The 13094-nt window shown below is 37.0% G+C and overlaps 1 protein-coding gene across 1 annotated transcript in view; it reads left to right on the top strand.

The window, feature by feature from the left end:
* ZGRF1 (zinc finger GRF-type containing 1) overlaps positions 1-13094 on the top strand; it is an 81992-nt gene that overhangs the window by 48857 nt on the left and 20041 nt on the right. The window contains exons 18-20 of the mRNA XM_030919037.1: positions 8907-9050; positions 9696-9810; positions 11186-11448. Coding sequence (XP_030774897.1) covers positions 8907-9050; positions 9696-9810; positions 11186-11448 — 522 coding nt within the window. The remainder of the gene's footprint in view (positions 1-8906; positions 9051-9695; positions 9811-11185; positions 11449-13094) is intronic.

The raw sequence follows: 13094 nt of genomic DNA, 5'->3' as shown, positions 1-13094 counted from the left end.
CCCCCACCCCCGAGACAGAGTCTTACTCTGTTGCCAAGGCTGGAGTGCAGTAGCGTGATCTAGGCTCACTGCAGCCTCTGCCTCCTGGGTTCAATCCCGAGTAGCTGGGATTACAGGTGCACGCCACCAAGTCCAGCTAATTTTTGTATTTTTAGTAGAGATGGTTTCACCATGTTGGCCAGCCTGGTCTTGAACTCCTGGCCTCAGGTGGTCCACCCACCTTGGCTACCGTGGGATTATAGACATGAGCCACCATCCCTGGCCAGCACTGAGTGTTTTTAAAGGACCTTAGGTGCACTAAGTTGGATTAATCATTATTTGTGATTTTGTGACCTACTCTTAGTCATTGGTCCTCACATAGCTCACTTTCATTTAGTTATTTAGTTAGTTATTTAAAATAATATAATAAGCATTTGTGAGCCCACAAACCAAATCAAAATCTAGTACCTTTATACCAACCTACATTTAAGTTAACCCCACTACCTCATCTTGTCTCTCCAAACCCAAGGTAATTATCATTTTGATCCTTGCACACACCAGCATTTTTCTTTCGTTTGTGTATAGATTTATGTAAATGAATTCCTAAAGAGCCAAGTAAAATTTTTAGTTTTTTTAGACCTTACTAAAATGATGTCATTCTGTATATAATCTTTTGGAATTTATCTTTTTTTGGTTAGTATGTTGCTACAATTTGTCCATGTTGTTGTTCTTAAATCTAGTCTAGATTATTTGTTTTGACTGTTGTATAATATTTTGTAAACATGCTATAGTTTATTGTTTTCATTGTTTGGGTTTCCAAGTTTTACCACTGTGAACAGGGTGTTGTGAATATTCTTGTACTGTCTTGTAGATATGTACAGATTTCTTTTGAATATTACTCTAGGAATAAAAATGCTGCATTACAGCATATGAAGATACTTCACACATCTTTAGATTGTAGTGCCAAACTGATTTCCAAAGTGGCTTCAACCTGAGTATAAGAGATCTTATAGATCCACTCATTGAAATGAGTGTAAGATGATTGCATTGTGGTTTTAGTTTACATTTCTCTGCTCACCAGTGATGTTAAAATACTCTTCATGTGTTTATTAGTTACATGTGTTTCTTCTTAGCCATTTTACTATTGGGTTCTTTATAACCTTCTTTTATTTATAGAAGTTCTTTATGTATTCTTCATATTAATTCTTTGTTGATTATGTATATTGTGAATATCTGCTCCTCAGATCATGTCTTTTCACTTACTTTAAGATATCTTTAGATAAATAAAAATCTTAATTTTACAATAGTCATATTTATTGTAATCTTTTCTTTTTGACAGTGCTTTTTATATCTTATCTTAAAAATCTTTTCCTATGCTGAGTTCTAAAATTACTCACCTATATTTTCTACTAAATGTTTTACAGTTTGGTTTTTGACATTTAAATCTTTATTATTAATTTCCATAATTTTTTGAGGGAAGAGGTGGTGTTTGGTTACATGAATAAATTCTTTAGTAGTAATTTCTGAGATTTTGCTACACCTATCACCTAATCAGTATACACTGTACCAAATTTGTAGTCTTTTATCCTTCACCACCCCGCTTACCCTTTCCCCTGAGTCCCCAAAGTCTATTGTATTATTCTTATGCCTTTGCACCCTCATAACTTAGCTCTCACTTATGATTAAGAACATACGATGTTTGATTTTCCATTCCTGAGTTACTTCACTTAGAGTTTTCTCCAGTTCCATCCAGGTTGTTGCAAATGCCATTTTTTGTGCCGTTTTATGACTGAATAGTATTCCATGGTGTGTGTGTGTGTGTGTGTGTGTGTGTGTATCTATCTGTATCACAATTTCTTTATCCACTTGTTGATCGATGGGCATTTGGGCTGGTTTCATATTTTTGTAATTGCGAATTGTGCTGCTATAAACGTGTAAGTATCTTTTTTGTGCAATGACTTCTTTTCCTCTGAATAGATACCCAGTAGTGGGATTGTTGGATCAAATGGTAGTTCTACTTTTAGTTCTTTAAGGAATCTTCACACTGTTTTCCACTGGTTGTACTGGATTACATTTCCACTAGCAGTGTAAAAGTGTTCCCTTTTCACCACATCCTTGCCAACAACTATTAATTTTGATTTTTTTGATTATGGCCATTCTTGCAGGAGTAAGGCAGTATTGCCTTGTGGTTTTGATTTGCATTTCCCTGATCATTAGTGATGTTGAGCATTTTTTCATGTTTGTTGGCCATTTGTATATCTTCTTTTGAGAATTGTCTATTCATGTCCTTAGCCCACTTTTTGATGGCATCATTTGATTTTTTCTTGCTGATTTGTTTGAGTTTCTTGTAGATCATTTGTCAGATGTATAGATTGTAAAGATTTTCTCCCACTCTATGGATTGTCTGTTTACCCTGATGATTGTTTCTTTTGCTGTGCAGAAGCTTTTTACTAATAGTTTAATTAAGTTCCATCTATTTATCTTTTTTTTTTTTTGAGATGGAGTCTCGCTTTGTCCCCAGGCTGGACTGCAGTGGCATGATCTCGGCTCACTGCAAGCTCCGCCTCCCGGATTCACACCATTCTCCAGCAGCCTCCGGAGTAGCTGGGATTATAGGCGCTTGAACCTGGGAGGCGGAGGTTGCAGTGAGCCAAGATCACGCCACTGCACTCTAGTCTGGGCGACAGAGCAAGACTGTCTCAAAAAAAAAGAAGAAGGATTTTTATTAGGACTGTCAAAATAAAATGGATTCTCCTTTTTTTTGGAGACAGAGTCTCCCTCAGTTGCGCAGGCTGTAGTGCAGTGGCATGAGCTTGACTCACTGCAACCTCCACCTCCTGGGTTCAAGCAATTCTCCTGCCTCAGCTTCCCATACTCCCGTACTGGGACTACCACCACACCCAGCTAACTTTTTGTATTTTTAGTAGAGGTAGGGTTTCACCATGTTGGCCAGGCTGGTCTTGAACTCCTCACCTCAAGTGATCTGCCTGCCTAGGCTCCCAAAGTGTTGAGTTTACAGATGTGAGCCTCCACGCCTGGCCTACCAGTCTATTTTTGCTGAAGTATTTTTTTCATTATAATTTAGTTTGTTTTAAATTTCCCATTAAGGTTTCTTTTTTAACCTGTGAGTCATTTAGCATGTGTTTTAATATTCAAAAATGTAGGGAATTTCTAGTTTAACTTTTTATTAACTTCTGACTTAAATATGTAATAGGTAGATATTTTTATTTTTATATTATTCTTTAAAATTTATTAAATTTATGTATGTATGTATGTATGTATGTATGTTTGAGTCGAGTCTTGCTCTGTTGCCCGGGATGGAGTGCAGTGGCACGATCTCAGCTCACTGCAACCTCCGTCTCCCAGGTTCAAGCAATTCTCCTGTCTCAGCCTCCCAAGTAGCTGGGATTACAGGCACCCACCACAACACCCACTACATTTTTTTAGTTTTAGTAGAGACAAGTTTTCACCATGTTGGCCAGGCTAGTCTCAAACTCCTAGCCTCAAGTAATCTGCCTGCTTCAGCCTCCCAAAGTGTTGGGATTACAGGCGTGAGCCACTGCAGCTGGCCTACTAAGGTTTTTGTACACTTGATCTTAGCCAAAAGACTGAGAAGCGATATTTTTAAGGCTGTTTTTAATGGCATAGTACAAGAGAAATACATTTTCTCTAATTGTTGAATACAGAACTCTTTAATGGTCAGATCAAGCTTATTAATTGTCTTGTCCAGATCTTCTATATAGTCTTGCCAACTTTTTGTGGCAGTTATCTAAGTAATTAAGGGAGATGAGTTGAAAATTTCCTCTGTGGTGCACTCTCTCCCTGCTATTTATTACATTTTGCATCTTATATGTAAGGGTATTTTATTGGGTACATATATATTTTAAATTATTATTAACGTCGGGGTAAACATATCATTATGTAGAGATGATCCTCTCTAATAATTTTTTCTTAAAAGTCTGTTGATATAGGTATGTTAAGTTTATTTTGACTAGTATTAGTTTCATAAGTCTTTTTTCATTTTTTAATCTTTGTTCTTATATTACAGGTGTTCCTTATAAACAGCATATGTCTCAATTTTAAAGATGTGACTTGTAAATAGAATAAACCCAATAGTTGACTTTATTATAGTAATTGATACCTGGATATGTTTCTTTAATCTTAAATTATTTTTGTTTATTCTAATTTTACTATGCTTTTTAAAATCATTTCTTATTTTTAAAAAATAAATTAATATTTAAATCTTACCCCCGCTCCCAATAAAACAGATACTTAGAAAGCACCCACATCCCTTGGTTCTTCCCCTGATCTGTTTCCTTACTCTTCCCCCTCCTGCCCCCAGTTGACAAAATCTAGACTAGTGCTACTCAAGGTAGAGTCTGTAGGCTGGTTCTGGTCCACAAACTTACTGGTTCCCAAAGAGAGCTGAGGAGCTGCTCCAGAATGTAGATCACCTATATCATTAGCATGCTGTTTAGTTTAGCTGTATTTTGTTTTATTTGTAGCAAGCTTTCTGAATGAAGGAAGCATTATGTTGATTTGTTGAATTACATTCTAGCACAAGCTTCTTGTTACAGACCAGTAACAAACTGTTCAGGACAGCCTGCTTTGAGTAGTTCTAGTCTAAATCTTGAAACACTGGGTTAGTATAGATCTATTTTCTATCTTTTTTGGATGATAATTTGGCTACATATAAAATTTTAGGTTCTAAGTTCTTTTCCTTTAATGCTTTCAACCTACAAAAACGGCACTTTCAAATATTTTAATCCAACATTTAATATACTTAGTTATCATCTTGTATTCATTGTTGTTGAAAAGTCTGATGGCACTGTGATTCTATTTTTTTTTTTTTTTTGAGACGTAGTCTTGCTTTGTCGCCAGGCTGGAGTGCAGTGGTGTGATCTCGGCTCACTGCAACCTCCGCCTCCTGAATGAGGAGGTGATTCTCCTGCCTCAGCCTCCCGATTAACTGGGACTACAGGCACACACCACCACATGCAGCTAATTTTTGTATTTTTAGTTGAGATGGGGTTTCACCATTTTGGCCAGGATGGTCTCCATCTCTTGATCTTGTAATCCACCCGCCTTGGCCTCCCAAAGTGCTGGGATTACAGGCATAAGCCACTGTGCCTGGCTTTTTTTTTTTTTTTTCTTTAAGACAGAGTTTCACTCTCGTTACCCAGGCTGGAGTGCAGTGGTGCAATCTGGGCTCACTGCAATCTCCGCCTCCTGGGTTCAAGTGGTTCTCCTGCCTCAGCCTCCCGAGTAGCTGGGATTACAGGTGTCTACCACTATGCCTAGCTAATTTTTTTTTTTATTTTTAGTAGAGACAGTGTTTCATCATGTTGGCCAGGCTGGTCTCAAACTCCTGACTTCAGGTAATCCACCCACCTCGGCCTCCCAAAGTGCTAAGATTACAAGTGTGAGCCACCACGCCTGGCTGGCACTCTGATTCTTATTTCTTTATGTGTTATGTGCTCTTTCTGGCTGGGAGTTTTAGAATTTTCTTAATTACTTTGATAGTCTTATATTTCTCTATACAATGTCTAACTGGGTTTTTCCTTGTTTCTCCTTTTGGGCACATTATGGACCTTTTAAATCTAAAGTTCATTATCTTTTTTTATACTTCTGGGAAATGGATCTTCATTATTTCTTCGAATAATCTTTCTTTTTATCTCTTTATTCTTTCCCTCCTTTCTAGATCTTTTATTATTTAAATGTTAGCACTTCTGAATCTGTCTTCCAAATCTCTTAGTTTTTCCTTTATATTTCCTGAATTTTTGTCCTTTCTTCCTTCTGGGAAATATCATCAATGTGATTATCTGAATTGGCTATTGATTCCTCAAATGTATTCATCCTGCTATTTATCAATTATATTTTTCCAACCTAATATTTGTGTTCATTTCTTTTTCCTGTTTTTTGTCTTTTTGTTTGTTTATTTTGTTTAATTTTTGAGACAGGGTCTCATTCTGTCACCCAGGCTGGAATACAGCAATCATGGCTCACTGCAGCGTTGACCTCCTAGGCCCTAGTGATCCTCCCATCTCAGCCTCCTGAGTAGCTGGGACTATAGGTTCAAGCCACTACACCCAGCTAATGTTTTTATTTTTTTGTAGTGATGGGGTCTTGCTATGTTGTCCTGGCACATCTCGAACTCTTGGGCTTAAGTGATCCCCCTGACTCAGCCTCCTAAAATGTTGGGATTGTAGGCATGAGCCATTGTGCCTGGCCTGTTTTCCTGTATGTATGTACATATGTATTTATTTATTGAGATGAGTTCTTACTGTTTTGCGTAGGCTGGTCTCAAACTCTAGGGCTCAAGCAGTTCTGTCATCTCAGCCTCCCAAGTAGCTAGGATTACAGTTGTGTGCTACTGCACTCGGCTGTTATTATTTTACATTGTTACTATCTTCCTTTACCTCTTTTTTTTTTTTTTTTTTTTTTTAAGTCTTTGTGTTCCTTGAATGTCTCAATATTTTGGCCTGTGAACTCATTTTCCCCTGGCAGTATCAGCTTTTCTTTCTGGCAGTGCATGTTGGGGAAGGCCCATTCCAGTCTGGTCAGCTTTGAGGAGCTCAGGGAGTTGAGGGTGTAACTGAGCTATGGGGTAGAGAGCCCCAGGCACTAGAAAACCACAGTTACCCACAGAATGATCCCTAAAGTGAAATCTAAAACCTCTGATTAAAAGGAAAATGCAACATTAAGATGTATCATTTCTTAGATTGTAAAATTCTTTAGCCCTAGGGGTTTGGAGGTGAGGTAGAGACTGCCTGTGATCAGTGAGTTACCATCTGGTTTTCTCCACACTTTATGGCACAGGGCTTGCATTGCTGCCCTGATTTTTTTTTTTTTCCTCCAGAGGATTTCTGGACCAGAAGTATAAATTGCCTTATGGATGGGTAGGCCCTATTTGTCCCAGTACAATTGGGGATGGGGAAGAGGATGGGATGGGAAGCAAGAACAGAACCCCAAGAGGTTCCTCACCCTCTTTGATCCCCTCCTCCTCTACAGGCCTTCTGCACTTGGCCAAAATCAATTCAGGTACACAAACCCCAGTTCAAAACAGGCCCTCCAACTCGAGATTTTCCGTGGTTTTCTCAACTTCTGTCTCTGTTCCCCACAGAAAGGAAGCCAACAATTATACTAATTCAGCATCTTAGATGACACCAGAATCAGGAATCTCCTATATCTTTATTTTTAATTCAAAAGTTTTTTTTGAGCATTGTTTTGCATGTTTTGAATTATGTTATTAATTTAGTAAGTAAAAAGAATTTATAATGTGACCTTTGAAGGAAACTTTTGTGCAGGAACATTATGTATGTTTTTATTTTTTAAATGTATATCACATAGAAGACATTCATGAAGTGGTTGGATTTTTAGAAATTAAGCATTTGAGATCATTTTTTAAAAATTAAAAATCTCCAAACCAGCATTTGGGGAAAAAAGAAAAAAATTAACAAGTAATACATAAATATATACAATGAAAAATCAAGGTATAAAGAAATATATACAGTTAAAAGTGAAAGTCTTTAATACCTTTCATTTTCATTCCTTATAGGTTACCATTTTTAAATGCATATGATTAAATAATTACTAGATATATTCAGTCTTAAGGTTCTCTTTAGTTTATTTTCTTCACTTGAATCTCTCCCTATTTGCAGCAGGGAAAATTTAAGATGAATCCAATTTGATAGATTTTGTCCAATAAATTTCAGACTCATTTGGGTATTGAAATCTTGGTCGCTGCCCAGTTTAGTCTCTCTTTCAGGTCTTCCACACCTTTCTTATTTCTAAAAACCCTGTTCCTCCCTGTGCCTACTTTTAATATCACAAGATACACATGCTAATTACTAAATAGTTGCTAGAGAGGAGGAAGATCCGCTTTCCTGAAAGAGGCTTGTTAGTGAAGATGGGATAGTATATTGCTATTTTGTGATTATTTCTCAGCTTGCTAGAACTGCTAATATCCTTATTGATCTGATCTTTGGCACTATTCCAATTGCTGATGCCCTGGCAGTTGGTTTTCTCAGCCTGAACTGAGTCCAATATTCCTTTTTTTGTAACGTGTTAAGTGGTTGCTGTGGTCTAAATGCGTCCCTCCGCCCTCCACTCCCCCCGCCAAATACGTATTTTAAAATTTGATTGCCAATGTATTAAGAGCTGGGGCCTCTAGGAGATGATTAAGTCATGTGGGCACTGCATAACTTAGTCCTGCATGGGATTAGTGACCTTATAAGAGGTTAAAGGGAGTGCCTTGGCCCCTTTGCACCAGTGAGAGTGAGCCTTCACTGGTTATTCACTGGTGCTCTGCTGGCACCTTGATCTTGGACTTTTTAGCTTCCAGAACTGCTATGAGAAGTACACTTCTACTATTTGTGAATTACTAATTTAAGATATTTTGTTATAGTAGCCTGAACGGACTAATACAATAGTCTTATGGGCTAGCTTATGTCCTGCCTTCTTAGGAGTTCTGTGGGTTCATGCAAAACCTAGGGATTTCCATTGTAGCAAACTTATCTTCCCATGTGATGTCTCTGCCCTCCTTCTTCCTCACCCTGTAATTCTGCCATCTCTTTAGTCTTTTTCTGTGTGATTCAAGAGTACTATATTAATTGCAGAATCTGATGTTGGTTCTTTTGTTCAGGAGCACTCCCAACCTTTAGGTTGATAGTTGATGAATATCTTTCCAGAGCTTTACTTCTCATCATGTGTACATATATGTGTACTATAGATGTATGTACACACATGTGCAAATACATATAATTTTAAAAAATATAGAACCATTCTGTATGTGTCTGTGTAGTATTTAAAAATGTTTGTCTTCACACCAACATGGCTCATGTATACATATGTAACAAACGTGCACGTTGTGCACATGTACCCTAGAACTTAAAGTATAATTAAAAAAAAAAAGTTTGTCTTTTCAGATGATCTTTGGGTGGTTTCAAAAACCCTAGACTTTGAGCTAGATACTTTTATTGCATGTAGTGCTTTCTTTGGACCATCGTCTATCAATGAGATAGAAATACTACCTTTGAAAGGCTATTTCCCTTCCAACTGGCCCACTAACAGTGAGTATTACTATGTTCATTTTAGTTTATATTTAAAAAGAATGATAGACAAGATGCACTGTTTGATTAAAGCCAATAAAAAGCACCCAACTCGTTTCTACTATTCTGTACAGTGTGTTCTTGAAAATGTGTATGAAAGTTGAATATATAGATATTTCTGTGAGGAAGAATGATGTGTGGGGAATTGTTTTGTTCTAATTTTCTAATTAGATTGTTCTGATTTTCTGTTTTCCATACATTTCTATGAAGTAATTGAGGAAAAAAATGCAAGAAAGTGTTTAAAAATTATACAAATACTACTGTATGGCACAAATGATATGTTGATTAAAGGAAACTGCTGGCTGTGAAGTTGTGCTACAATGTACTAACTCAAAACAGGTGTTCTTGTTCATTTGTTGATATATAGAAGTCCAAATATGGTTTAAATTATGCAATTTGTGGGTACCCATTATAAAATGAATGAGCAGATAGCATAGTAATTTAATGAATATAAGTTTGGGATCTCTGTGTGTGTGTTTAAGGGTTTGTTTTATGTCATGTGCTTAATTCAGTAGCCAAACTCTGAGTTATGTGAACATTTAACACAGAATTTTTATGGGCCATTTTATTTACGTCGAATGTTTATTTTCTGTATCCTCTGTACAGTGATTGTCCATGCGTTATTGGTTTGTAATGCTAGCACAGAACTGACTACTTTGAAAAACATTCAGGACTACTTTAATCCAGCTACTCTACCTCTAACACAGTACCTGTTAACAATGTAAGTCAATTTTTACCTTTGAGTCATTGGTATTAAAAAATGGTAACCAGAAGTAAAGATGAAAATTCAATAAAAGTACATTATATAAATGTTGCCAATAAAATTGTAATTATTTTTCAGACTATGACATTACTCTCTGTCAGTAGTTAAAAAGAGAAAAGGGGTGGGGCACAGTTGCTCATGCCTGTAATCCCAGCACTTTGGGAGGCCGAGGTGGGCAGATCACCTGAGGTCAGGAGTTTGAGACCAGTCTGACCAACATGGAGAAACCCTGTCTCTACTAAACATACAAAGTTAGCTGGGCATACTGGCTCATGCCTGTAATCCCAGCTACTCGGGAGGCTGAGGCAGGAGAATTGCTTGAACCTGGGAGGCAGAGGTTGTGGTGAGCCGAGATCGCGCCATTGCACCCTAGCCTGAGCAACAAGAGTGAAACTCTATCTCAAAAAAGAAAGAGAGAGAAAAGGAAATATGCAGTATTTTTCATCTGTTTATTAAGATTTGAGCTAATAAATGTTACTGTAAATTTTTTCACTTTGTCAGGAGATAATTTAAGGATCATATCTGTATTTATTTTATTTTTTATTATATGTATTTTTATATCACAAATTATTTAACATTTAAAGGAACCATTTTACAGCTTGAATCCAGTGTGTATATTGCTACTGATTTTATTCTCGATATAGCCATCTCGTTTTCAATTTCTCAAGCACCATGTCCCTTTTTAAAAAAATGGAAGTGATATTATATTAAATGCATTAAAAATGATAGGAAAAGTCCAGTTTTCAATTTGGAATATTATTATCTATCTGTGATGTTTTATTTTTCTCACTATAATGAAGTCCTAGGTAAAAAAATAAATATCCTTATGATTTAATTACATTATTTATCCAATTTGAAATGAATTTTCATAGAAATAGAAATAAGACCAATTCATGTGATGTAGTTTTACCTGAAATGAGGGCTAGATTAATTATCTAAGTCAGGTTTGTATAATAGAGCATGGGTTTTAAAGTCAGTCCACCACTTATTTGTGGTGTGGTATTGGGGGAAAAATTCAATATTCTCGTATCTATATTTGGGATAATTAACTAATTACCTACTTCCTAGTGTTGTGAAGATTTCATCAAGTAATATGTAAAATGCTCAGCAGTGTCAGCACGTAGTAAGTATTCAACAAATGTTAGTTCTCGTCTACCCTCCTCAATATTGGAGGATGTATCCATTTACAGTATATATCCACTTACTGTTTGTTTCTATAAAAAACTGTTCTCTGTAATGCTTACAAAGTGATGGCTAAGTTATGAATTTTTCTACTCATCTTTTTCAAATGTCCCTATTTTTAAAAATTGCTTATTTGCTTCATTTTTATTAGGTCTTCGCCAACTATAGTTAGTAACAAAAGAGTCAGTAATAGAAAATTTATCCCACCAGCCTTCACAAATGTCAACAAAAAATTTGAACTACTCAGCCTAGGAGCAACACTGAAGTTAGCTAGTGAGTTGATTCAGGTATACAAGTTAAACAAAGATCAAGCTACAGCTCTAATTCAAATAGCTCAAATGATGGCATCACATGAAAGTATTGAAGAAGTGAAGGAACTGCAAGCTCATACCCTCCCTATCACTGTCATACATGGTAAGAAGCAAGAAATAAAATAATTGTAATTGTTTTCTTTTTTTTTTTTTTTTTTTTTGAGTTGGAGTCTTGCTCTGTCACCCAGGCTGGAGTGCAGTGGCCGGATCTCAGCTCACCGCAAGCCCCGCCTCCTGGGTTTACGCCATTCTCCTGCCTCAGCCTCCCCAGTAGCTGGGACTACAGGCGCCCACCACCTCGCCCAGCTAGTTTTTTGTATTTTTTAGTAGGGACAGGGTTTCACCGTGTTAGCCAGGATGGTCTCGATCTCCTGACCTCGTGATCCACCTGTCTCGGCCTCCCAAAGTGCTGGGATTACAGGATTGAGCCACCACGCCCGGCCTAATTGTTTTCTATTCGTAAGCTTTTGTAACTCAGTCTGCTCCTTTATAATTTCCTAGTCAAATGAGGTTCAAGAATAACTCTAAGCAGACCTTTTAACCTGTACCCACTTCGGTAAACTGTTAGATGAGAACAGAACTGACTACCCTAAAAAAGGAGACTTATTAGCATATCTGATGAATGAGTAGCGTTATTAGCTTATGGTCAGAATAACCAGATTTGATTTAGATGTTTACATGTTGCTGTCTTATAGTAAACTTAACTTGATTAGCAAAACCTTTTGTTTATTCCTAATCAGCTCACTCTTCTATCCTTTATATCAGTGATTACAAACCTTAATTCTTCTCATAACCTCATTCTTGCCCTTTCTCTTGATCTTGCCTCTAAAAGAGGAAATGGAGGTCATAACAGAAACTGCTTTCAATGTCCTGCCTTCCGTCTCCAATTTACCTGATTTTGGAGCTGTTCTTACTGCTTGGTTCTGTCATAGCAAAGGCGATTTACTTCCTCCTACTTACAGTAAATAGTTGTATCTGGATTCTGTTGCCTCAGTAGCACATTTTCTCTCATAGACCTCTACCCCAAAGCTAATCCTACTTTTTTGTCCTATTTTGAGGAGTTATATCATATCCACCCTGTTGACCAAATCAAACCTGAGAGTCATCCTAGATTATTCTCTCAAGATTAAGTGACTCTTTCTTAATCCTCCTCTTATTCTCTCACTATTCATCTCCTGCCATCAGCTTAGTCACTGAGATGTGTTCCTTCTAGATTCTATCTGTCTTTCATATTGAGTATCTCTTCTCCAGTTTACTTGTATCCCCTCAATCCAAGCCTTCATCATACCTCCATATAGCCTAGTGGGTAAGAGTGTGGGCTCTAGAGTTAGAATCCTGAATTTACATTCTGACTCTATCATTTGTTAACTGTATGATTTTGGGCAGGTTATATATCTCTTAATCTTTAATTTCCTACTCTGCAAAATGGAGATCATAATAGCATTCACCTCATAGGGTTGGAGGATTAAATGAGTTAACATACGTAAAGGGCTTAGAACAGTGCTTGGCACATGGGAGGTGCTTAGTAAAGTTGACATTTATTATTGTTATAATTATCTCACAAACTTTCTAATTGATCTACCATTAGTTGTGCCTTACTTCATATTTTCATTCAAGTTGTTTTTTTAAAACACAATCTGATTAAGTCAAACTCATTGCTTGGCCTCACACCTGTAATCCCAGCACTTTGGGAGGTCAAGGAGGGTAGCTTGCTTAAGCTCAGGAGTTCAAGATCAGGCTGGGCAACAT

This window comes from Rhinopithecus roxellana, chromosome 2 (genome assembly GCF_007565055.1).
Source record: "Rhinopithecus roxellana isolate Shanxi Qingling chromosome 2, ASM756505v1, whole genome shotgun sequence".
Taxonomy (NCBI): domain Eukaryota; kingdom Metazoa; phylum Chordata; class Mammalia; order Primates; family Cercopithecidae; genus Rhinopithecus; species Rhinopithecus roxellana.
This window is presented reverse-complemented; position numbering and strand designations above follow the sequence as displayed.